Source organism: Perna viridis, chromosome 7 (assembly GCF_037379345.1).
Source record: "Perna viridis isolate PV_CMFRI_1.1 ecotype Kerala chromosome 7, ASM3737934v1, whole genome shotgun sequence".
NCBI lineage: Eukaryota > Metazoa > Mollusca > Bivalvia > Mytilida > Mytilidae > Perna > Perna viridis.
This window is the reverse complement of record NC_142451.1, coordinates 17,030,615-17,055,894: the sequence shown is the minus strand read 5'-3', so window position 1 is coordinate 17,055,894 and position 25,280 is coordinate 17,030,615. Positions and strand designations below refer to the sequence as shown.

General features: G+C 33.4%; 3 protein-coding genes across 15 annotated transcripts in view; 2 read left to right on the top strand and 1 right to left on the bottom strand.

Annotated features, from left to right (window-relative positions):
* Positions 1–46: 46 nt before the first annotated feature.
* LOC148611572 (putative cytosolic iron-sulfur protein assembly protein CIAO1 homolog) lies at positions 47–6,329 on the top strand. Of its 3 annotated transcripts, none has more exons than XM_088592245.1 (3): positions 47–182; positions 4,254–4,649; positions 5,660–6,329. In XM_088592245.1, the coding sequence occupies exons 2-3, from the start codon at positions 4,256–4,258 to the stop codon at positions 6,268–6,270; spliced, it is 1,005 nt and encodes a 334-aa protein (XP_088448371.1). In that variant the 5' UTR covers positions 47–182; positions 4,254–4,255; the 3' UTR covers positions 6,271–6,329. The 3 variants fall into 3 exon arrangements, with proteins under 3 accessions (XP_088448371.1, XP_088448372.1, XP_088448373.1); XM_088592246.1 differs by having other exon boundaries at positions 138–234; XM_088592247.1 differs by lacking the exon at positions 47–182 and adding an exon at positions 249–269.
* A 780-nt stretch (positions 6,330–7,109) lies between these two features.
* Positions 7,110–19,386, bottom strand: LOC148611571 (retinol dehydrogenase 14-like). Of its 7 annotated transcripts, none has more exons than XM_088592252.1 (9): positions 19,330–19,386; positions 18,792–18,886; positions 18,060–18,121; positions 15,547–15,628; positions 11,591–11,625; positions 10,532–10,738; positions 9,862–10,024; positions 9,413–9,539; positions 7,110–8,475 (listed from the first exon to the last, which is right to left on the bottom strand). In XM_088592252.1, exons 4-9 carry the CDS (start codon positions 15,620–15,622, stop codon positions 8,382–8,384), a joined length of 702 nt encoding a protein of 233 aa, XP_088448378.1. In that variant the 5' UTR covers positions 15,623–15,628; positions 18,060–18,121; positions 18,792–18,886; positions 19,330–19,386; the 3' UTR covers positions 7,110–8,381. The 7 variants fall into 7 exon arrangements, with proteins under 7 accessions (XP_088448378.1, XP_088448379.1, XP_088448381.1 ...); XM_088592253.1 differs by having other exon boundaries at positions 19,247–19,339; XM_088592255.1 differs by lacking the exon at positions 18,060–18,121.
* The window catches only part of LOC148611570 (transcription factor CP2-like), a 41,964-nt gene continuing 35,257 nt past the window's right edge, over positions 18,574–25,280 (top strand). Inside the window, exons 1-3 of one of the 5 annotated variants that reach the window (XM_088592237.1) lie at positions 18,574–18,709; positions 19,051–19,135; positions 24,926–25,117. In XM_088592237.1, coding sequence (XP_088448363.1) covers positions 19,134–19,135; positions 24,926–25,117 — 194 coding nt within the window. In that variant the 5' untranslated portion in view covers positions 18,574–18,709; positions 19,051–19,133. Of the gene's footprint in view, positions 18,710–18,843; positions 18,860–19,050; positions 19,136–19,408; positions 19,516–24,925; positions 25,118–25,280 lie in introns of those variants that run through there. The other 4 variants (XM_088592240.1, XM_088592238.1, XM_088592239.1 and 1 more) reach the window with 4 other exon arrangements.

The window sequence follows — 25,280 nt, the reverse complement described above, 5'->3', positions numbered from 1 at the left end:
ATTCTTCTTTAAAAGGAAATGTTTTCATTAACTCATAAAAGAAGTTCAGAATTACAATTTTACGAAAATGTAAAAATTATGTGTTTGTTTCGAAATATGGCGTAGTAATTTCGCACTACTTTCAAGATGTCAGCGTCTATATATTAACAATATTTCAAAAAGTGCACGGTTTCGATTCTTCGGTAAAGTATGATAATTGTCATAACAAAATTAGGTTGTAATATCACGGCACAGGTACTTGTTAGTGATTAGTCCAGAATATGATGAAGGTGAAACCTTTTAACGCTCCCGAAAAAACATTAATTGAAAACAACTTTGATACTTTTGTCAGCTCTGATTTGATATATTTTACTTATTTATATGTAACCTTCAAGTATGGTAATTTTGTAATGATATATATTTGTCCTAAAGCATTATACTAATGGTCACAGTGATATGTCTATTGGCTGAAATGTCCGGCATTCATATTCTTAAGGAATTATTGATTGTCATGGCCTGTTATGTCTTTGGGTCAAACTGTCTGGCACTGGTTTATTATGGTTCATATAATTTGTGATACATCTTAAAAGATTTCTGTTGTTGCATTTAGTTTTGCTTCATTCTGTTCATTTTGAATAGTTTAATTATGTTTTTATAACGATTTGATTCATTTCATCGAATTGGTTCATTTCGTGGATCGTTATGGTGTATCCATCAGCACCATGAAAACTGATGTATTCAACGGGTCATAGTTTTCCTTTCCTTGTTTGTCTACCCCGGACTTGACTTTTTATGAGCAACTCGCCGGGTGTTTCTAGAAAAGCAGAGGACACTTACCCTACCGGTGCACCTGGGCCATGCTCCCAGTTTTTAGTGGAGTCCGAGTTGCTCATTTACTTTTGTTACTTTGTATGTATAATTTTAGTTACTTTATGTTCTTTGTTGTGAATGTCAGTTTTCCATGTCTGGTCTTTGTCCCTGGATTACATTCTTTTGTTTACCACTATAACCTTGGTTCCCTTGATTACTCTTTCGATTCCTTCTTTTATCAATTATTTTCATTTCGTTTTGGTTCATTTTCGTTTCGTAATTTTTATGACCCAAGAATTATGGGTAATATTGATTATGTAATTTTCGTAAACATCTGGGTGCCATTCTGCAGACTATAAGACCAACCCTATTTTGGAAAAGCTATGATTTGATTTGTATTTAATTATCGAAACTAGCAAATATTTTCTGAGACTGGTTTGGCTCTCAATCGCACATATACAAGTATACGCAAAACAAGCTGCCATTATGCTGTTTTTCAGCTCCTGAAAATGCAGGTACAAACTGGATATTGGTATTTTTTCTTGCCATAAGTACATGTATACAGAACCAAGTTGATAATACAACCATAAAGGCTTCCTTCGGGGGCATATAACCATGATGTTAGTTGACATCTATACCTCACTTAAGAAAGGAGGTGACCTAGCAAAATAAAAATTAATATTGGCCATAATGGGGTAGGCATTGCCTACAGAAATCAGCGAGCAACGTGAGCCTTACCATACATGTACTGTGGGAGACTCGTAAAAAAAAATAATAAAGGGCATTACAAAAAGAGGGGTCGACCCGGTTGAAAATTTTTGTTTTGCAAGTGCAATATTTTTATTTATATTTAAGCAGCAGGCAAAATCAATATTTCATTCGAAAATTTGCCTTGTTAATTAATGGGGGAGGTGCTTTTCAAAAAATGAATAACTCGAACAATTTTTTACCCCAAAATTCCAATCCCATACCCCTTTTCCCCTTGCTCTCCAAATGGTCAATAACTCAATAGCACTTCGCAATACTTCACATTTTTTATCCCTTAAGGGCATCTCTAGCAACATCCATTTCAGTAATTCCTTTTGGGATTCGGTGCTAGAGATATTTTTTTTGTGTTGACCACCACCCAAGGGACCAATATCTGGTGGTTAAAACATGAAAATATCTCCAGTGCCGAATCCCGAAAGGGATTACCATTTACCATTTCAGTTTTGGCCTGTCAGATCAATCTGTACAGATACCGGAAATATTACAATTCTTCACGAATGGTAGGAATATTTTACACATATCTTGTGACTTAAGCAAGCAGACAACAGCTGCAAATTCCAAACAAGAAAATGATTGCCTATCCTATCTTAGAAAAGCTATGCTTTGATTTTGGTAATATAATTGGAGTTATATTTTTTCCAAGGCGGGTTAGGTTCTTGACAACAGCAACATTGGAACAGCGTAGATACACGTATGTACATCCACGTGTTTCCCGAAGTTTTTAAAAACATAACATTCACTTCTTTCAATAAGCAAAACAAATTAGAAAAAGACTTGAAAACTATCAGATAAGATAAATTTACTGAAACGTATCTTAACGTATATTTTTTTTTGTGTTTGATTGAAGGAAATGATGAATTTTCTCAATAAGGACAGTCACTTTTTGTTACTTCTGGGACATGACTTATTTTGTTATTATATTGGGGAACCTTAAGGGAAAGTTAGAAAGTACACATAATAATCGTAGAGCTCACACCGCTTCTCGGCGCTCGCTATTAGCCTCTACAGAAGGTGTTATTATTTGGACTATATGTAAATGTGTATAGTCAGTAATTTGATGATTTAGTGCAGTTGTCGGTTCTTACACACCCTCAATTAAGGTGGTGCAAGTACTGACAACTATGTGTAAGAGATTGGTTTTAGTGGTGAATTGATTGGGGTTTAATGCCCAAGCAGCAATATTCAGTGATAAAAAAGTGAAAAATAAAGAAAAATGGTAAGTATATGATTTTTCTTTATTTTTTAACTTTTCACCAATAAAGCATCAAATTACTTTAGTAAAACCCCATCATTGATAGAAACAAAAGCTTGTTCCACATTGCATTTATCCATTGACCTACTGGTGTTTTGATATTGTTTGTCATTCGAGCTGAGTTTGGGACATCATAAATTGCAAATTGATGTTCTCATAATGTTAACATTGTACATGTACATACATGTACTTTCAATTGGGGTCTGCTTGTCAGTCCAATGGTTCGATAGTCCAACAGTTGGATATTTCTATAGTTTTATAGTCTCACAGTTGATAGTCTCACAGTTCAATGTAAGCCAATATTGTACTTGGAATATGAAAAGGCTAAGTTTATTCAACGGGTCATGGTTTTCCTTTCCTTGTTTGTCTACCACGGACTTGTCTTTTTATGAGCAACTCGGCAGGTGTTTCTAGAAAAGCAGAGGATGCTTCCTGGTCCATGCTCCCAGTTTTTAGAGGAGTCTGAGTTGCTCCTTTGCTTTTGTTACTTTGTATGTATGACTTTAGTTGCTTTATGTTCTTTGTTGTGTATGTCTGTTTTCCTTGTCTGGTCTTTGTCCCTGGATTACATTCTTTTGATTACCACTATAACCTTGGGTCCCTTGATTACTCTTTATACACAGTGCAACCTCTTTTCAGCGGTCACCATTGGGGAATGGTGAAAGTGAGCTCTCAAGAGAGATTTCCTTACAAAGGAGGTTTAGTTAAATGCTACAATTAAAGAATTTTCAAAGTCGAAAATGAAAAGTTGAATAGATATGTGTGCATGTGTCTTATTTTGTCTGTACAATGTATTTTATTTAACAAAAGAAAAGAAGTTATTGTTACGTCATCATGCTGTATGACAAGAGTCAATAATATCTGACCTGACAGACCAATTTTGTCTCAATCTAATTTAAACTTTATTTAATGACGTATCATCTATCACTGAGTAGATTTCAACACTTTTTGACATTGCCAGACAATGTTTGGACATGATCTTGAATCAAACATTTTTTATTTGTTTGGCTAAAGAAAATGCTAATTTTTCTCTATAAGGACAGTCTCTTTTTGTTACTTTGGGAAACTTTGTCTGGCATGACCTTTTTTGTTGGTATATTGAGGAATCTAAAGGGGAAATGAAGATGTTAAGCTGCATGTACATGTCATAACTGTAGAGCTAACACTGCTTTGCAGTACTTGCTATTAACAACATACAGGCTGCAAGGTTGCAAAGCAACACTCAAACTCAATAGTGCTGTATTGTAGTATCTAGTGACATATACTAGTGAGTGGATACTAGTAAATCAGTTTTCACTTTTTTATTTCTTTAGTGAAAATACTAATAAAAATATTATCTTTACCACAAATTTAAAGCAAGAAGAGATAAAAAAAGAAGTATTCCACGTATGTAGAATACTCAATTGAATTGAATTAAATATTGTTTTCCAACCAATATTTTCAGGTATGGCAAAGTTAACTGAAGTATGTTCTCTAGAGGGTCACACAGACAGAGCATGGTGTGTGGCATGGAATCCATCAGGAACACTACTGGCCTCTAGTGGGGGAGATAAAGTTATCCGACTGTGGGGTAAAGAGGGTGAGAATTGGGTTTGTAAAACCATATTGTCAGAAGGACATCAGAGAACAATACGGTCAGTAGGTTGGTCACCATGTGGAAATTACCTCGCCAGTGCTAGCTTTGATGCTACAGTTTGTATATGGAGTCGTAAAGAAGGGGAGTTTGAATGCATTGCTACACTAGAAGGGCATGAAAATGAAGTCAAGAGTGTTGTTTGGTCATCGAGTGGAAGTCTCATTGCAACTTGCAGTAGGGATAAAAGTGTCTGGATTTGGGAAGGTATTGTATTTGGATTGTTTTATTTTAAATACAATTATAGGTTTGTAAGGATAATTTTATTTAAAATTAGAATGACTGTCTTTGGCAGTTTCATTAAAAAAGTTATAATGTACATGTACATGTTAAAGGTCTTTATGTCATAAAAATGGGAAAAAAAGGAGTTTTCCTAGATTGATATTTGGGATTGTGATTTAAACTGTCAAAAAGGGTCCAGAAACATGCATTTTTTCTGATTAGAGACAATAACTTGAGTAAAAATACTGTGGATTCCACCTTATTCCATATGAACTCAAATTACAAATATAATTTCTTATATTATCCATATGAAAAATCCTCTTATTTTCATTAGAAAAAGCCAAAATTTAGAAGTTCCTCTTAATTCTATAAATAAGTTTTAAAATTTACTAAAGAAATGTAGCTAAATGTGTACAACTACAAATCTGTAAGAATTTTTTTAAGAACAATATTTTCCCTTTTTTTTTACTGTACAGAGACAGGAATGCAATTACTCATGGGAAATTAAACTGAATATATTCCCTTGAAATGCTTATTTCTGTTAATTGCTGGATTTTCTCAGACCAATAGGCTATCAACTGTACATATATTGATCTGTTTTAAATTGTACCACAAGGTGCTTAGAAGTGATAAATACTGGGACTGAATTTTTTTTTTTTTTTTTTTGGGGGGGGGGGTTGGAATAAGGGGGAAAAACATGTCTGGACAATGACTTGAGTATAAAAGTGTGTATGTCCTTAAAATGTATCCATCAAAGGAAGACCTGGATTAATTTTGAGGGTTGTGATTTCATATTTTAGGAATAAAGGGTAAAAAAGTCCCCTTGATTCAGATCAAAATCTGATCTTGAAACATTAATTGCCATCCAAATTCAGAGCTGTGCCAAGCCTGTATGTAGTGTCCATACTTACCCAAATTGTTCAGGGTTTTACCTCTGTAGTAGTATCATGGTGTAAAATGCTAAGTACTTTTATTTTCTTTCTTTGTTTTTAAAGTGACAGACAACGAGGATTTTGAATGTGCAAGTGTGATCAGTTCCCATACACAAGATGTAAAGCATGTCACATGGCATCCAAATAAGGAAATTCTAGCTTCATGTAGCTATGACGATACAATCAAATTATTTAAAGAGGAGATTGATGATTGGTCATGTTATTCTACACTTGAGTCACATGATTCAACTGTATGGAAAATTTGTTTTGATCACTCTGGTTCACGATTGGCCTCTTGTAGTGATGACAAAACAGTGAAGATTTGGCAAGAATACTTGCCTGGCAATAATGAAGGAGTTGTTACTACAGGCAACAATTCTACTTGGAAATGTGTCTGTACACTTTCAGGATATCATGATAGAACTATTTATGATGTGGATTGGAACCATTTAGATGGTTGCTTAGCAACAGCATGTGGTGATGATGCAATTAGAATTTTCAAAGAAGAGGAAACATCCGATAAAAACCAACCCTCATTTAATTTGATGTGTACAATAAACAAAGCTCACGAACAAGATGTAAATTCTGTATCATGGCATCCAAAAATTTCTGGATTACTTGCCTCTTGTAGTGATGATGGGAGTGTCAAATTGTGGCAATATTCAGAAAATTAAATGTTTTGTGATTTCTTTTTTTTTTTTTTTTTATTGTTAATAAAAGCATCTCATGTTTACCACTTACAATTAATTAAAAGCACATAATATAATATGCAAAATTCAATTTCACTAGTACCACCTCAGAGTATGGCGCTCATGTCTAGTGAAGGAGATTTAAAAATTGGTAGCCTCTGCTTCTCTGCCAAGCAGTCCAAGTATTTAAGTAGATAGAGTGACGACTTGTTTGCTGGGAGTCAAATGGATAGCATATCAACCTGAAGGCTGTTGCTTCTATGAGCTAGCACTATAAAGATCCAGCTCAGTGTGTTGCACTGGTCAGTTCAATTAGTAAGAAATGCTATATTTTGATGCATTAAATTTTCATGAATTCTCTCCTAGTACTTTTTTTTCAATATTATTTAAAAGGAGCAAATTTGCTGTTTTTGTTATGTTCTTGATTTCATATTTTTTGCCTTTAGTGCATTTCCATAACATCAGTTATTATTTTATAATGGTTCCTAGGAATTTTACATGAATGAAAGTACAAAAATCCCATTTTAAGATATCATTTCTAAAATTTCTACATATTCTGTTTTCATGAGGACAAAAATGCACTAAAATGCAAAACTTAAATTGCCATTATTACCATATCTTCAAAGTGAAAAATGAAGATAGTACAAAATAATACCATGATTATGTTACAAATTTTAGAAGTCTTTTAGTTTAAGATATGCATTAGATGATGTTATACTATGGCAAGATTCAGTGGCAGAGAATTAAAGACCTGCATCTTTAAAAATTTGTATTTTGGAAAAAAAGTTGGAACTTTGTTTAAATATTATTTCTTAAACAGAGGATTATGTTCAAATTCAAATTCTTTATTAGCATAAACACAATTACAATAATTGGCAATGGCATAATATTATATGAGACAATTGTTCTGTCGAAAAGTAAATGCCAAATGCAATGTTTTACTCTTTACATCAAGTCATATAAAGCTATAAGAAAAAAACAATGCAATAATGTAGCATTTCAATCGAAATGTAAGAACAATTTTGAAAACTTCACATGAAAAGAAATTTGCCAATTATCTTAGCATTATATAAGGTGCAACAATGGAAGTACAGTATCAGTTTCCAAGGCAACCAATTATTGTAAAACATTTTAAGGTGATGAATTATCACATTATAAAGTACTACTAGTAAAATGTATCAAACTTTGGACATAATCTGTGACATGATATTTCAGAAAGTACCTTTCATTCTTTGATTTTTATGGAGAATGACATTTAATAACTATTTCATGTACATGTAAAAGTATGTTCTAATTTATATTGATTGAGCAATGACAGGTGATAATCATTTTTTGTCATTCAAATGACATATAATTGTGGTAACCATAGATTAAGTGTTGCATTGTTCTTTAGTGTCATATTCATTAAAAAAAGTGATAATCACTGTTGATGGTATATTTAACCTTTCAATCTTCTCCTCTCCAGCCATGTTATCATACTACATTATGACACAGTATATCAAACTGACCTTTTCTTTATAATGGTGTTGAGGAGGTAGACTTAGGGCAAGGGACACAACTCTTAAAAATTAATTAGAAAGATTGTATTCAGCATTTTACATCAATGAAAAAAACCTGGACTGATATCATTCTGTTTCAAATGACAGCTTGATAGGCTCTGGTGAAATTAAATGTGATACGAACATATCACTGATTACAAGAGTTATGTCCCTTACCATAGGTCTACCTCCTTAATTTCTGTGGTACAATGACACCTGTCTAAATTTGACTACTTTGGGATTGTACAATTAGTTCAGTTTAGACAGGTGTGCTGTTAACCCAGGTTCAAAATACATATAAAATTATGTGAAGTCTTCAAAAAATATCTGGTGTATACAGGTTTCCTGTTTATTCAGGGTTTGGTTAAGAAAGACTTACTGTACATCATCTGCTGTATAAAAGCATTTGTCTTTGGTTAAAGCTATGCATAATGTTGATGTACCTGAAAGTAGCAAACTGAATGCAAAGCAAGAATGATATTTAACCAGCCCAGTAACATGGTCCAGTCTGAAAAGTACACTGTCCTCTGTATTTTGTCTTCCTTGTTATAGAATTAGTCACTCAAGCCAATGCTTGGCCATTTCTGATGGAATGTATTTCTCCAAGAGTTTCAAAGATTCTTTAAGTAGTGATTCTTGGCTCTCTTTTTCTCTAAAAACATAAAAAAAATTCATTTGTTTTATTCATCATTTAAATCAATTAAAACACATGACAAGGTTGAGGAATTAATTATATATGTGACAACACTAACAAATTGATTACTAGTAAAATACATGTCAAGAACAAGAAATAAACTAAAACATGCATCAAGGTCAAGGAATCAATTAAAATGCATGACAATGCCAAAGAATCAATTAAAATAAATGTCAAGATCAAGGAACCAATGAGAATCCATGACCAGGTCAAAGAATCAATGAAAATACATGTCAAGATCAAGGAACCAATGAAAATCCATGACAAGGTCAAAGAATCAATTAAAATACATGTCAAGATGAAAGAACCAATGAAAATCTATGGCAAGGTCAAAGAATCAATTAAAATGCATGAGTCGAGCAATCATATAAAATCCACGACAAGGTCAAAGAATCAAAATCTGTGAGCAATGGCTCACTAATGATACCCCCACTTTATATCACGATATAAGGAAAATAAACAAAGTCCTTGGTCATCAGAAGACTTATTGTCTAATGTTCCCAAAAAATGAATCCCACCATATGGCATACTTACAAGAAGAATGTGTTAAAATTTCAAACCACTGTGTCAAGTTCCTGAGAAAACTCTGACAGAATAAATGTTATGGACAGAAACTTGGACAAGTGTAAAACAATATAACCCCCTCTCCTTTGGAGCGGGGTATAAATACAAGACAAGGTCAAGGAAGTTTTACTCATACTCTATGTTTGTATTTGTTATAACTGTTTACCACTAATTCCTGGTTTATCAATCTAGAGTGTTATTATACACGTATGTTAAGTTTTTAGAAGAAAAACAAATTTAACTGAGAAATAATTGAAATATATTAGTATGAAAAATTACAAATGATTTTCATGTACATATGCAGTTTTCCTAACTGCTCTGTAAACGTTACTTTGCATGTGTTGCAGTTGGACTGGGTTTACAGTTGTAGTAGTAAACATCTCTAGCTCCTTTCATTTCCCGAGATATGGCAGCATAGATTACTGTCTCAGCACCCTCATACGCAGATCTGTAAAATCCTTGAGAAAGATTAATCACAAATTATTTACAAATTTTAGTAAAAGGTATATCATTAATACAACATTATATTTATATAACATTCCTATTTTTATCTACTTAAGTACATGTACATATGCAGTTTTTTCAATATTAAAGTGTCATTTTTCTTTAGCATCCAGTTGATTTTTTAAGTTCCTTTCCAAGAAAAGACAATGCAAGAACAAACATAAGATCAAAAAGTTTGTATTTTTTAAAAAAAATTCCAGTAGTTTAAAGAATACACATCTCGGACTAACATGCTGTATTATATGGCCATTGTGGAGCAGCTATATTTCCACATACCTAAGGCCTGTCTGGATTGTGTCAATACAATAAGTACTAAAGCTTTTAGACCAGTACACTGGAGCTGGCTATTTAGACCAGATTTGGTGAATCCAGGATATACACTAACTGCAGTGATGTTGCTTCCCTTTAATCTTCTGTTGAGGAAGTACATAGCCATAACCTGAAACATCATATCTTGTTTCCAATAAGGACATACTTTATCTTTTTCCTGAAAGAGTTTTTTTTTTGTATTCTGCTAACGTCCACCTGATTTTCTTCTATTCCTTAATAATTCACTTTTTTTTGTGAGTTAATATTTACTTGGTGTCTGTCACTTTTGCCATATTTTTGAAAACTATGTTTCTTATGAAATCATGAAGTGGAAGATAACCTAATTTAGCAACATATATCCTTAAATACATTAAATGTTTTACATGTATCTTCAAAACTAATTAATACAGCAAAAATATTTGCCCTACAATGGGTGGCTGTACCAATTCTCCAAAGTCTACAAATCTTCTTATAAGAGTCATTGCCTTAAAATCATTGTTTAGTGAGGGGTTACTATGTTTTATATTTTATAAATAGAGATTCTTATTCTTCTAAATCTTCTGCAATATGTACATGTAGATATAAATCAAATGTAGTTTGTAAAAAGATCATATGGATGGTGTAACTCGTTTAGTACCTGATAAAGTTTTGAGTTCCCATAACAGTCTATTTGATCATAACTATCTGCTGTGTTATACTGTGGTTGAATTCTTGCTGTATCAAATTTAGGAGCATAGTGATGGGCGTGGCTTGTTACCATAACAATTCTACAGTCATCACAACCAGACTTCTTCATTACTGGTATTAGATGAACCGCTATCAACAGCTGGCTCAAATAATTCACCTAGCATCAAAATTGTATTATTAATGTGATTAGTTGTTTTCTATTCAATAGACTAAACAATATATCCTTAGCCTTAAGAGACCATTAAATGGAGAAGGAAGGATGGAATTTTTTTCATACACATAACAATATATGTTTTATTTATTTAAATTATATAATAATATTGGTATGAAATTGTCAGATTGTTTGTTTGTTTGTTTGTTGGGGTTTAACGCCCGAGCAGCAATATTTCAGCTATATTCAGGCGATGAACATGAAGTGGATGATAAAATGAACATGAAAGGATGATGAAATGAAAAATGGGATGGGACACAAGGATAATGGGGTCCAGAAATTTTGATTGCCACTGGAAATAGGGGGAGGTGGGTAGGGTCGTGCAATTTAGCCTCCTGTGGCGGAGCCCTATGGTTCCTACTCCGGGAGAATACCACAGTAGGGTTTTTTTAATGTGCGAGGAACATGGCATCTTTCCCAACACGGTGCACCACTACGGTTTGCGGTCAGGTTTTCCAAATTATAGCCTGACAACACTAGTAACACGCCAGGGGTACCCCATTCCACCACCTGGGGCACACAACTCAGTTGTTCTGTGAGCAGGGTTCTGAGCACTATTTAGTCACCTTTTATGACAAGCTTAGTGCTTCTGCAGACCTTTTCTTTTTTACACCCGGACCTGCACGGGTTGAAATTGTCAGAACCCCCTTTTTGTTTGGGAATTTTGTTAATTTTGTACAAAATTTGGAATAAAATGGCTGGAACCCCATCCCTCTTTATAAATCTATGGACCCCCACCCCCTTGTGTATTCTAACTAGATTTATCAATTGTCACACATTATAAGTCAAACTGTTTACCTGAAAAGCTATTTCGTTTCCATCCTCTGTGTGTTCTGTAAAGAAAAAAATCAGTATAAAATTTAATATATAATTTTACCATGTAAAATTTAGTTGAAAATATCTAATGATAAGTTACATATCAAGTTCTAATTTCGAAAAGGTTTATTAATTTCTTGCTGAGTTATGGCCCTTGACCTAAGAAAATAAATGCAAAAACACAGTTTTCGCACTTCTTTTTGTAGAGCTTGCATATGTTCATATGATATTTTGTGAATAACTCAACCACAAAAAGTTATAGATCAACAAGTTTTGTATTGGGTTGTCATTTTTTAAGCCCTTGGTTTAAAAAAAAATGCAAAAATGCAGTATTCCACACTACTTATTTTAGTGCATGTAGATGTTCATTCAATATTATCTTGATGAGTTAAAAATCAAGTTTGAATTTTGATTGGGTTTGTTAATATTTTGCTGAGTTATGACCCTTGGGTGCAGAACTAAGTTTTTCATACTTTTTTTTGTTAACAAGCAGTGACATTGACTACAAAATAAATATATCCCATAAAAATCGGATCATATCACTGCAGAATAAAAATAACATTGTTCAAGGCTGAAGCTTAATAAAGTTTTATTGTTGGAGAAAATTTGTAACTGGATGTTATTTTGAAAGGGTGCCTATAAAATGCGAAATGAAATTCTTCAAAAAATTAAAGTGTGAAACGAAACTGTAAAGTGCGAATGAAACTAAACGGAGAAAATAAAAGTATGTGAATTGTAGCTATATACACATATAAGTACTTGAAATAAATCTTAAGATGTATACAGCGATAAATATTCAAAAAGGATTAACCAAGATTAACATATGTAAATATATGTATGTAAGGATCATGTACTATTCTTATTCATGTCCATATCAGACTGAATGTCTTCTTCTTCTTAATTAACAATGTAATGGCAATAACTTGGTTTGCTAGTACATATATGTTTATATAGCTACAATTCACTTACATTTATTTTCTTTGTTTCGTTTCGTTTCGCATATTGCATTTTCGTTCGCACTTTACAATTTCGTTTCACACTTTAAAGATTTCGTTTCGTTTCGCATTTAATAGGTACCATTTTGAAAACCCTAGTGGTAGGCTTTAATTAATTTTATATATTTATTTTAATTGTATTTTTGGACTTCATCACATTAGAACCAAACTTCATTCTATACCTCTCACTCTACTACACTCCCTTTACAAAACAAGTCTTGTCACTCCTGTTTCTGACCCCACCTCATCATTACACAGACTAGTTGCCATCATTTTGGATATTGGTTTCCACAGACTCTTTAGACCAGTTTGTGTGAAAAGTCAAGATGAAGAAAAACGATCATTTCTTCCACTACCGTTTGTCAACAAAGGTATAGATGCAATTAATCTGGCTAACATCCTCCATCACAAAAACGTTACCAACAAAATTCCCCCATATTTCAAAGACAAATCCATACCAATTATTTCAAATTCCTATACCTCATCCATCGCATCCAAAATTTTCAATTATAAAAGGCTATTGCAGAATCTCGAGATTGAGGACTTCAAGGCTAAACCACCTGACTGTTCTTACAAAACCTCGCCATTCAAATATGGTCCTTCTGGTCACGTCGTTACGGGGGATTTAACCATTATCGAAAACGAATCTCTGCGTAATATCCTTTCTAAAGGTCCCAAGTACCGTGAACCACGCTCCATAAATTGGAATTATAATTGATGCTGTCGAGGACTATGCAAGAAAATGGATAAAACGAGAACAAGAAGACATTGATTGTCTGTCAGAGTGGTTAAAGGCCGTGAGGTCTTTAATTTTGAAACGAATGAAAGTAGGTCAATGAGTGCCAATGCTACATCAGTTTTCATAGTCCCCGATGTAGCAAAAACATTGTCTGCTATACATGACAAATGTGTTGTCGTACCAGCAGACAAAGCCCAAAACAACATTGTTTTTGTCGGCCAAACGTTTTATATCCAATGTTTATTATCAGAGGTGGACGTAGAAAATAATAGCAAAGATAAGAACTATACTGCTACCACTCTCTCCAAAGAAGAGATTGTGGAAAACCATAAATCTGTGCTATCCTCTTTTGGTCTCTCTACCAGGGACGATGATTGTGATTTACCGTCTATGTATTGGATTCCTAAACTTCACAAGAATCTATACAAACAACGTTTCATAGGTGGATCTGCAAAATGTACCCCCAAACCTCTTTCAGAACTTTTAACCTCTATACTCACAACTGTCAAAGAGGGTCTGCAGTCCTACCACAACACTTGTTACTCCCGTAGTAGTACTATTTCAATGTGGATCCTGAAAAAATCGAAAGATCTTATGGAGACAATCAGTTCAAGACTATTATCTGAATATAATAGCATTAAAACCTATGATTTTTCAACACTGATACTTCTATTCCCCATACTCAGTTAAAATCCCGACTTAAAAACATTATACATCGTTGTTTTTCCAAAAAAGATGGTATACCTAGATACAAATATATAGTTCTTGGTAGAGATTCCTCATACTTTGTGAGAAATAATTCAAAATCATCTTCCAAGTATACAGAGGAAGATGTTTACAAAATGCTGGAATTTTTAATCGACAACATATTTGTCCAGTGTGGTGGACGTGTTTTTCAACAAACTGTCGCATTCCAATGGGAACAAATTGTGCTCCTTTACTTGCTGACCTATTCCTTTACTCTTAAGAGGCTGACTTTATAGCTAATCTGATCAGAAAGAAAGAATATCGTTTGGCTAGCTCCTTCAATCTCAGTTTCCGCTATATAGATGACGTATTATTTTTAAACAATCCTAATTTCGGGGATTTGATACATCGCATCTACCCAAAAGAACTTGAGATAAAAGATACTACAGACACTGTGAAGTCAGCCTCATATCTTGACCTACACTTAGAAATCGATGGTAAAGGAAAACTACTGACCAAACTTTACGACAAACGTGATGACTTTTCATTCAGAATTGTCAACTTTTCTTTCATCTGTGGCAACATCCCTTCGGCTCCTGCGTATGGAGTGTTCATATCACAACTCATACGTTATGCCAGAGCTTGCCGAAACTACGCAGACTTTTTGTATCGCGCTAGAACTCTAACAAATAGGCTTCTGGAACAGGGTTATGTTGCTACAAGATTGAAGTCATCACTACAGAAGTTTTATGGTCGTCATCATGAACTCGTGGATCGTTATGGTGTATCCATCAGCACCATGAAAACTGATTTATTCAACGGGTCATAGTTTTCCTTTCCTCGTTTGTCTACCCCGGACTTGACTTTTTATGAGCAACTCGGCGGGTGTTTCTAGAAAAGCAGAGGACGCTTACCCTACCGGTGCACCTGGTCCATGCTCCCAGTTTTTAGTGGAGTCCAAGTTGCTCATTTACTTTTGTTACTTTGTATGTATGATTTTAGTTACTTTATGTTCTTTGTTGTGTATGTCCGTTTTCCATGTCTGGTCTTTGTCCCTGAATTACATTCTTTTGATTACCTCTATAACCTTGGTTCCCTTGATTACTCTTATGCATTCGTGTCCATTAGTGTATGATCTTCAATTTCTTGCTGCTCCTTAAACAAATAAATGTGGATTTTTTAAAATACTTTTTCATACATTTTGCCTAGAAGTAGTCAAAATTATTTATGTCACTTGGGGAGGCATATTTAGTTTACTTGGTCGTCTCCCTGTTAGTGGGGAATAAACATCAGATTTGAAAAAAAAAAATGCCTCAGCAAACGTCATGCCTGGAGTAGCATATTTTTACATAATAGCCTATTAGAGATTATTGTCAGTGTGTGTTACTTTGCCTATACCTTTTAAATTTAGGTATGCTAATTACATCCAATCTGTTACTGCTTAATTGGCTTTTTAGAAACCTATACATATTGGAACCTTTTTTCGTTTTTTTTTTAATCCAAACTTCGACACTTACCTGTATTTGCGCCTGTGACAATGAAAACTTTTTCCCTGTCAAGGATGTTTCTTGGAAAAGATGTGCGTTCTCCCATTACTGTCTATAATAGATAAATGATAACTGAATATTTAAAACAAGAAATTTCTCCAAATCATTCATTTATGTAAGAGCAGAGAGCTATCAAAATATATTCTCATGAGCGAACTGAGGCAACTACTTTTTTTAATGTTTCAGTGGTAAAAATAAAAAAAAATGCTCTGGATTAAAATATGAAGATTCTAGAGTATACACCTGCAGACCAATAACGGATACCTGATTTCACCTGCGGATAAATAACAAGAGACTCCCAGGAGTATATACAACTGGTTGGGATGCATATTTGTTAGTTGGAGCAAGCCCCTGTGTTGTATTTACTAGTGGGCCTGCATATTTGATAGTAGGAGCAAGCCCCTGTGTTTTATATACTAGTGGGGCTGCAATATTTGATACTGGAAACAAGCCCCTGTGGGTGTATCCATCTTCACCATGAAAACTGGTTTGTTCAATGTGTCATTGTTTTTCTTTCCTCTTTTTGCTACCCTGGAATTGACTTTTTATGAGCAACTCGGCTGGAGTTTCTAGAAAAGCAGAGGACGCTTACCCTACCGGTTTTTAGAGGAGTCCGAGTTGCTCATTCACTTTTGTTGCTTTGTGTGCATTGTTTTGGTTGTTTTATCTTTTTTGTTGTTTGTGTCTGTTTTTCATGTCTGGTCTTTGTAACTGGATTGCATTGTTTTGATTTCCGCTGGAATCTTGGTTCCCTTGATTACTCTTTGGACACAATATGTAGCACTAAATTAGAAATTCGATTTAAGGTGAAAAAGTTCTGCTTTTAGGGTGCTAATCAAAGACATTTACTTTCGATCCCTATGACTCGAAAATCGTAAGAAATCTGATTGAAACAACGCAGTCATGTAGAATCAAATAGAAAAATAAAATATCGGACCAAAAACTAAAAAGAGGCGCCCAGGAGCCTGAATCGCTCACCTGTTAAAATTTTGCCTTTCAAGGTCAATAAATTTAACAAGGAGTTGTCCAACAACTTTGATTCAGCAAGATTTTGGTAGGACTTATGATAAGGATCATTTCAGCAAATAAAGGTTTCTTTTTATCTATCATAGTTTTCAAGATATTGGATATTGGCTGAAAACTGTTTAAAAAATAACAAAAAAAAAAACCCAAAAAAACTACCTTTTTTCACCTTTCAAGGGCAATAACTGGAGTCGATTGACAACTTTGATCCCTTCAAGACTTTTGTATGCCTTATAATAAGGATCATTTCAGCAATTGAATTTATTTGACAAAACCTGACGGTTTTTGAGATATAATATGCGAAAAAAACTACTGCATGACCCCTATGTTCTATTTTTAGAAACGAACGCCATGTTTTTCGACGGATCAAAAATTCCAACTTCTGTTTAATGCATGATACCCCAAGGAGCATTCAGACCAAGTTTGGTTCCAATTGGTCAAGTAATGTCAGAGGAGAAGAGTTTTTAAAATTTTTTAACGACGACGACGACGGACGCCAAGTGATGGGAATAGCTCACGTTGCATTCAGCCAGGTGAGCTAAAAAGTAGATTTTTTAAGCGTGTTCCCCTTTGGCCTTTTATAACTCGAAAAGTGTGAGAGAGATCAGAAATATGATTAAAAAAATGTAGACTGTGATTTTCTTAAAGAATCCAATAAAACAAAATAAAAAATTGCACCAAAATTAAGAAGTCTTTTTAGGCGTTGCCCCCTTTGGCGCCTTATAACTCGTAAGAGAATCTGAAATCTTATTGAAAAAACGCAGGCATGCAGGTATTTAAATGGAGGATCTATCCAATAAAATATTTCAAAATCAGACCAATTCCTTACCCTTAAACTCCAAAACAGTTCGAGATAAGTATCTCATGTAAAACAAGTACTATCTTAAAAAAAGATAGTCGACGCTGTAAAATTTTGTTCTTTTCTAAGTATCTACATTTCTTTAAAGAAAATAACACATGGCACGCAATGTCAAATTTTCGATTGTTTTTTCGAACGCAACTTAAAATTTTCGATACAGTTTTTTTCGAACGCCACTTAGTTAGCAGCATTTGGCCAATCGGGAAACATAATTGCGATCAGGTGATTTGTGTTTCCATAGAAGAGCGTCCTTAAGGTTAAAAGGTAAAAAGCGAAACTATACCGACTGCGTCGGAAAAAAAGCTTTTCCCTTTATAAACAAAATTTTAAAATGGCCACATTGACATCTGAATCATCGAAATCGGATTGATATGATTTTTTTTCTCAGTATAAATTCTAATCCCTCCTTTAGCCCCTTATTTTTAAGAGGCAAGACAAAATCTTTTAAAAAAACTATATAGTTATCGCAATTAAACACAAATGTTAACTGACGCCTATGACGCAGTTTGTTAACTTTTGTGTTTAATTTTGTTTGTTTGTTTGTTTGTTTGTTTGCTTGCTTTTTTTTTTTTGCACTCCTCAATTTAAGGAAAAAACTTACATCTGATAAGGTAAGTCGGCAGTCATGAAGTGCATCAAGATGGAAATGTGACGTTTTTGGTACTATAAAAAATAAAAACCATTCATGGACCGTACATATAATTAATTATTCACTTCAAATCATATGAAGTTACAATTCATTCCAGTTCACACGAAAGATCCAGAAATTTTATAAAAGGGGCCCTTGCAATTGGCTATCATGTGTTCTATTTGACACAAAATATACTAAAGTTTCCAATTAAAAAGGGTCCAAACATGTGTGAAGCTTTATTAAACATGAGTCTGAGCTATCAGACTACCAAAATCCTCTCTTAATGGTATATAGTCCTATCTGAAAATTATATAGTATTTCTGAGATAATATTTGATTGCGGAATTTTTTGTACTTTAATTTAAGATCAGCTATTTAACTATTGGATTCGGAAAAATTTAGTTAAATTTACATGGTAAAAAGATGAAAATCATACCGGGAGAGCATGCATTTCGAAGTGTAAATTTATAATGTATCCAGCTTAAGCCGGATGAACACTAGTCAGACTTCAACGATAAATAAAGAGAAAAAATGACTGCAGTGAACAATATTGGTATTTTTCATAGCCATGTACTTAGTTGGAGTAGATGTAAAAAAAATGGGACCTTGCACTGCGATGAGGTAAGCGTTCTAGGCTTGAACATTCAAATTATTTTGTATAAACTGTTTTTGTTTTCTATCATGAAGAAGACTATCTATATACAGCAGTTGAGATGTATGAGGAAATCTTGTCGAGTCGCTCAAGTGGCGGATTCTGAAATTCTGGAAAGGGTAAGGTCCAGTTATATCATCACAGACCTGTAAGTAAAACATAGGTCTATGACATAATCAATCGAACTTCTCGGGTACTTTCAAGTGAGAAAGTTGCCGTGTTTCGTCTTGGTTAAGCATAAAAATGCGTAGCAGTTATCCTACAATAAAACAATTACATATTTACTTACACACATGTACGTCTATTATAGGGTTTATTACATGAAGATTGACGGTCCAGAAGACATACCATATATTGTATACATTCCGAAGATTTGGAGGTTTAACATTAAGCATGTAGGTAAAATAAACTCAATGAACTTAAAAACGCACTTGTGCTACATGTGATAAATAATGTGTTTCAACAATAAAAAGGATATTGTCATGTTACAAACTTGACTAACTAACTAAACTAAACAGAACGATTAAAAATCTCATTGATATGCTATCATTTATTTATTTCTATCGTTGGAATGGCCCGAATAGCGCACATGTAAGGTCCTGACATGGTGCTCCAATAAAAGGATGACGAAACGTGTTGATCATCTGACAGGGAACCAGTTAAAAGTAACATCCGGTAGGGTAAATAGAATGTCAAGGTCACAAAAGTAGTGTGGTAAACTTCCCAACGGGAGAAATTATCTTTTCATATAAATACCAATTGTATAATTCTTAAGGTAGGTTATTTATTTGAACAAGTATACGTCTTCTGATGTAATTTTACAATTGTCATTTCCCTGTACTCTGCATACAATTATAAAGTCGAATTCGCAAGCAGCTGAGCTGTTTATAAACAAAAACAGTTTTCATGGTCTTGGAGAGTAATGCATTATAACAACATTTTTTGTAATTTGAACTAGCAATACTGTTCGACACCTATCAAATGTTGAAAAATAGATATAACTTTTAACTATGAACAGAGAAAACATAAATGTTAGTGAATTTAACACTATATTATTTGTCGTGTGAAGGTTTGGCGATTATTATGAATCTTTTAGCCAAACATAGGTTAGGACTTCTTTTGGGGCAAAATTTTTATTTTAGGTATTTGCTTGGATTATGAAAAAAAAATCATATTGGATAGTTTTTTGTTAGGGGATTAAAGATATTTGGTATTTTTTTGCGGGTGAAAAAGATTTGCAAATGGCTGATGTAAGTTTTAAAGGAGAAAGCAGAATCATGGAGACAGATTTATAAAAGCATAACTATGCTTGCTTCTTGATCCTATATCTATTATATCTGTATGTATGTTATCACATTTATGATTATATGAAATAAAATAAGTTTAAGCAGAGAATGTTGACATAGAACCTCTGGATATTTAGCAATTGTCATAAGATTTTCAAAATGGCACAGATGTTACAAATTTCCTGTGATATTGACACAATAATATTAAGCATGAACATTTCTGCAGGGATATAATCTAGGATTTTTTTGGGGAGTGTTTTAAACTTTTTCAAAGTGTGTGTGTTTTTCTTTTTAAAGTAAACGAAAAAATGGTTTTATTTTTTGGGGTATTTCATTATCTTTGATCTAGCCTACATATCAATAAAAATTTTAAGTTACTCCCTGAAATTTAACCCCTGAAATTAACACACAAACCCAAAACAAGAATATTTTCTCTTCCAAACTTAAGGTACTTTGGATATAGGAGGTGTAGCCAGATGGTGCTTCATACAAATGTATGTGCCTTTGGATAACTTGTGTAGAAGCCTGAAAGCTTATACAGAATCTGTCGCAGCTACCCTTATTATTAAAAATATTTTTTTCAAACGATCTATTGGATAGAAAATTCATATCATTTTAAATATTAATTTCTGTATTCGAAGAATTAAGTGTTTATTTTCCATCTCTGCACGTGGACTAAGTAGTTCCAAATGTCAATTTAAATTCCTTCAATTACATTTGTAATAAATAAAATTTAAGTCATGGATGTATAGGGCTGGTAAATTGCCTTTGACTAAGGCCTTAAAGGCAAAAATCTGGGCCTCACTTTCTATATTTGTATGCATTATATTTGTATATAGTTCATTTTTACTTTTTATGCATGTATTTGGTTATTGTTCATATTTTTATTATTCTTGAATTGCTTTTTTCTGTGCCTCAGTGTAAACATTTTCTTTTATTACCTCGATTAAAGGCTAACTTGATAATTTTCATTATTAAACTGGTTTCTACTGTTGATGGTCAAATAAACCAATCAGATAATGGACCTGTTTGTTTTTCACATGAGTCTGGGTAAACCATCAAATTTATTCATTAATTGGTGTTTAATTGATATTTAGTTCATTTGTATTAATGAACACTGAACAAATGTTATTTTAGCTACATGTACATGTTAATATTTCTCATTTCATGGATATTAACCCTTACCATGCTGTGACCTTACATGTACATAATATATGCACAGTATGAGCCTGCTTTGCAATTTTTGTTGTTATTATTGTAGTCATTAACATTTCATTCTAGACAATAATTTAAGTATGAGTGTACTGTATAGTTCTTTTAGAAATTGTACCATTAGGTGCCTTACAATAAAAGGAAGGTTTTTTATATGACCACAAAAAAAAATTGTTGTCCTATATTGTTATGGGGCAGTGGTCTTTGGCGTCCTCATTGTTTGCATTGTCATTGTCTGGGGACACTTCGTTTCAGTGCAATAAATTTAGTAGTCAATAACTTTAGGTCACAGACCACCAATTCAACCAATGAGCATTTGGAATGTACGCAAAAATAGTCCTACGCAGAAATTACCCCTGTTCCTCATAGTGCTGTGAAAAAAATTCTCATCTTATTTAAAAAATTTAAACAGTTTCTGAAAGGAAAAACATTTCTGTACATTTTATAGGTGCATTTTGCTTCTTGTGATGTGAAGCCTAATCTCCATAATGATTTCTAAATATACCCCTATCTTGTGAAAACACTGGGATTTCCCATGCTATTTATAGACACTTCACTTCCGGTGACCAGTACTGCACTGCAAGTCTGCTAACCCCACATGCCATTCTGAGGATTGTGAGCTGACATATGTAGAATCATGCTGATATATAGTCCTCTGCAGGTTAAAGTTAAAGTAAAGTCCAGAGAAGCCATTGAATATTGTGAAATTTGCATAGAAGCCTATGGGAAGTGGAATTAGTGGTTTCTAGCCTTTAATTGTGGTTGACCAATTGTTCTGAAATTTCAATATGGTTTTACAAATCACTAAAGGAAGATTTGCATCTAGTTTGGACTTTGTAGCACTTACTGTTTTAGAAAAAGGGACCAAAAAGGGTAAAAATAGGTGTTTTATTAAAACCCATGTAGAATTTTTTTTCCTGATTATACATATTCTTTTTTTTATTGTATTCTTTATTTAATTAGGTCTACCCCCACTTTGGTTGGGAGACATATTGTTTTTGCCTTGTCCATGTGTCTGTCTCAGTTTGTCAGCGCAACTTCTGAAACTACTGAACTGAATTTTACAAAACTTGGTATGTAGCAAGAACATCAGGAAATTTTGATCCCTAATTTTTTTGGGAGTTATGCCCCTTTGTACTTAGTAATTTGCCAAAAATCCTCATAAATTAGCTTGTCAGCACAACTTGTCTGAAACATTTTTGCAGACAAAAACAAAACTTTGATTCAGATATCTCTCACAGTTTTCAATTAATAAAGGTTTTAGGGGTCATTTCTGAAAAATATCAACTTCTTATATTTGGTGTAATTTTGAAAATTTTTTTATGGAATTTCAAATTTTGTGTAATATAGTGTTCAAACAATTTGATATGTCCATAATAACTTGTACATTGCAAGTCCTTTTGCTTACAAATGTAAGTGTGTCAAAAACTAATATTGTGTCCACACTTGCCCCAACTGTTCAGAGTTCAACCACTGCAGTAATATCATGCTGCACTTGGCAAAACTTTTTATTAAAGGATTGATTTTTGGGTTTGGTGACTGAAACAAATTAGAAATGAGGAGCTGAAAAGGGGATCAGAAAAAGACATTTTTTAGATGTTTTGACAATGACTTGACCATACATTGTAAGTAAATGGATTTATTTGAAATTGTATCACAAGGTGTCATATCACAAAAAGGAGTTTGGGATTAATTTTGTAGATTATGACATGAACTGTTTAAGAAGTAGTGGCCGAAAGAGGCAAGTTTGATTCTAGACTAATTCATATTCTGTATCAAATGTTAAATAACATTCAAAATGCAGAGCTGTATCAAGCTTCAGTGATGTGTCTATACTTGCCCCAACTATTCAGGGTTGATTTATGTGGTATCAAGATGATGCACCCTGTAAAACATTTTATTTAGTAAGTATAAATTTGACTCTTTTGCTGAACTTTTTTTTGGCAGAATACTGTAATACTTACATATTTGTGTAGTGTCTCAGTACAGTTCAGTGGTTCTAATCAGTGGTGATCTGAGGTCAGGGATCTTTACTTTCATTTACCTGGGGTCTGGACACTCAACCTTATAAATTAACACTTTTGGTTTTCCTCCTATGTACCATCGATTTGAAAATTGGAAGAGTTCAGGACCTCATACTAATGAAAGTACATCGTAATACAAAAAAATGGATATGTATACATTAATATACCAATGATTTTGTTCTTTCAGACTTGTAATCATGAAAATTAGTAGTAAACTGAAATACTTTGATCAATTGTCCATTTCTTGTTTGCTTGAATAATACTTCTATTAGTAGTTTACAGTATCTTAAATGCGTGTAGGTAAATGTCACTAACTGTTAACTTTGTCACACCTTGTGTATAGTAGAGACTAACACACTTCTTGATCAATATCAGTCAACAGTCAGTTACTCAGAGGGAATGCTCAGACATGGATGTTTATAACAGGTGCTTGTCTTTTTTTATTTGTTTTATTGTTAAGATGGTTTAAAATGTTTGTTTGTTTTGGTAAATAGAGTACAACATCTTGGAAACAGTGTGCTTACTGAAGACAATGTACACATACTAAATTAGCCAAGGTTGCAGGTACATTTGGATCAATATATGAGTACAAATGTACATGTACATTGTACATGTGGATAATGGCTGGTCTTTCATTATATTATACAATGCCAAGCAAAAATCATTGAAGTGTGTGTTTTTTGAATATTTTTAATTGATCTTAGGATGAAAACACTTAAAAATTCCCACAAAAACAGCCTTTATCTCCTAGTCATATTTACATTAGCTTTGAATATATACATGTACATGTAATAATATGTGAAATTTCAACATTTTTTAGTAAATTTTATGTTATTGTAGTAGACTAGTCACACAACCATCTTCTTGTCTAGTGCCTAGTTAGTGCCTTATTATTTCTTGACCTAGCATATTGCTGACAACAATGAGAACACAATTGTGGAAGTGAATTCCTACAGTACTCTCAAGTATACTTGAGGGTCTTTCTTATTGTGATATTAGAAAATAAATGTGACATTCTTTTTCTGCTTGAACACCTCTGCAAAAGTCTACATCGGGTCAAAGTTGTCGGACGACTCCTTGTTAAAGTTACTGTCCTTGAAAGACAAAATATGATGTTTTCTTTGTAGTTTTCAGCCTATATCTGTATTGGATGAAAACTATAATAGGCAGAAAAAAAACTTCAGTTGATTAAATGATCTGTATAATGAAGGCTTTTCAAGTCTCCATTGAGGCAATGTTGTTGGATGACTCCTTGTTAGAGTTATTGCCCTTGAATGGTGAGAAATGATGTTGTTTGCATCTTGGAACTGCAAAAATATATAGCAGAAAAAAACTTTCAGTTGGTGACATGATCTGTATGATAAGTCGTACCAAAGTCTCCAATAGATAAAATTTGTTGGATAACTCCTTGTTAGAGTTTTTGCCCTTTGAAAGCTGGAAATGAAGTTTTTGGCCAATGTCTTGAAAACTGTAGTAAAAAAAAACTTCCTGTTGATAAAATGATCCCTTTGATACTGCCCAGAATGCCATTGATAACAAATGACTTTTATTTTCCCAAAAACGAAAAGATTGGGCACTTTTGAAAAAATGAATAAAATCACTGCTGTCTTGTTTTTTCTTTCTTAGTTATTTCCTGTAGTACAATACATGGACTTTATTATAGGTGTATTGGAGGTAGTCCAATGTCCTTCATTTGGTCTTCAGATGACATTGGTACGCAGGGCAGTAAACGGACAAAAATGTCCCACAACATTAGTATCACCAGCTGGGACATCAATGATTCCCTGGCTGCAGATTTTGATGGATCCCTGTCAGGACTTGGTAATGAGCTGGGCTCAACTCCTTATAACATGAGGTAATGTTTGATTTTAGTTCAGATTTCAGGAATTAAAGTTCAAGCGAAATATCTGTTTGAAGATATTTTTAATACCATATGTAATGCTCCAGTAAATAAACTTATATTGTTATTTTGTTTTTAAGAAAAAAGTTGCATTATATCAGCAATGTATTTCTATAAA

Excerpts from the sequence above, each read along its gene's own strand:
- LOC148611572 (XM_088592245.1), top strand. The coding sequence starts at position 4,256 with ATGGCAAAGTTAACTGAAGTATGTTCTCTAGAGGGTCACACAGACAGA. Across the intron at positions 4,650-5,659 it reads AAGTGTCTGGATTTGGGAAG|TGACAGACAACGAGGATTTT; the intron begins GTATTGTATTTG and ends TTGTTTTTAAAG.
- LOC148611571 (XM_088592248.1), bottom strand. The coding sequence starts at position 19,135 with ATGCTTAATGTTAAACCTCCAAATCTTCGGAATGTATACAATATATGG. Across the intron at positions 10,739-11,590 it reads GAAACGAAATAGCTTTTCAG|GTGAATTATTTGAGCCAGCT; the intron begins GTAAACAGTTTG and ends TTTTGATGCTAG. Across the intron at positions 9,540-9,861 it reads ACAATCCAGACAGGCCTTAG|GATTTTACAGATCTGCGTAT; the intron begins GTATGTGGAAAT and ends ATCTTTCTCAAG.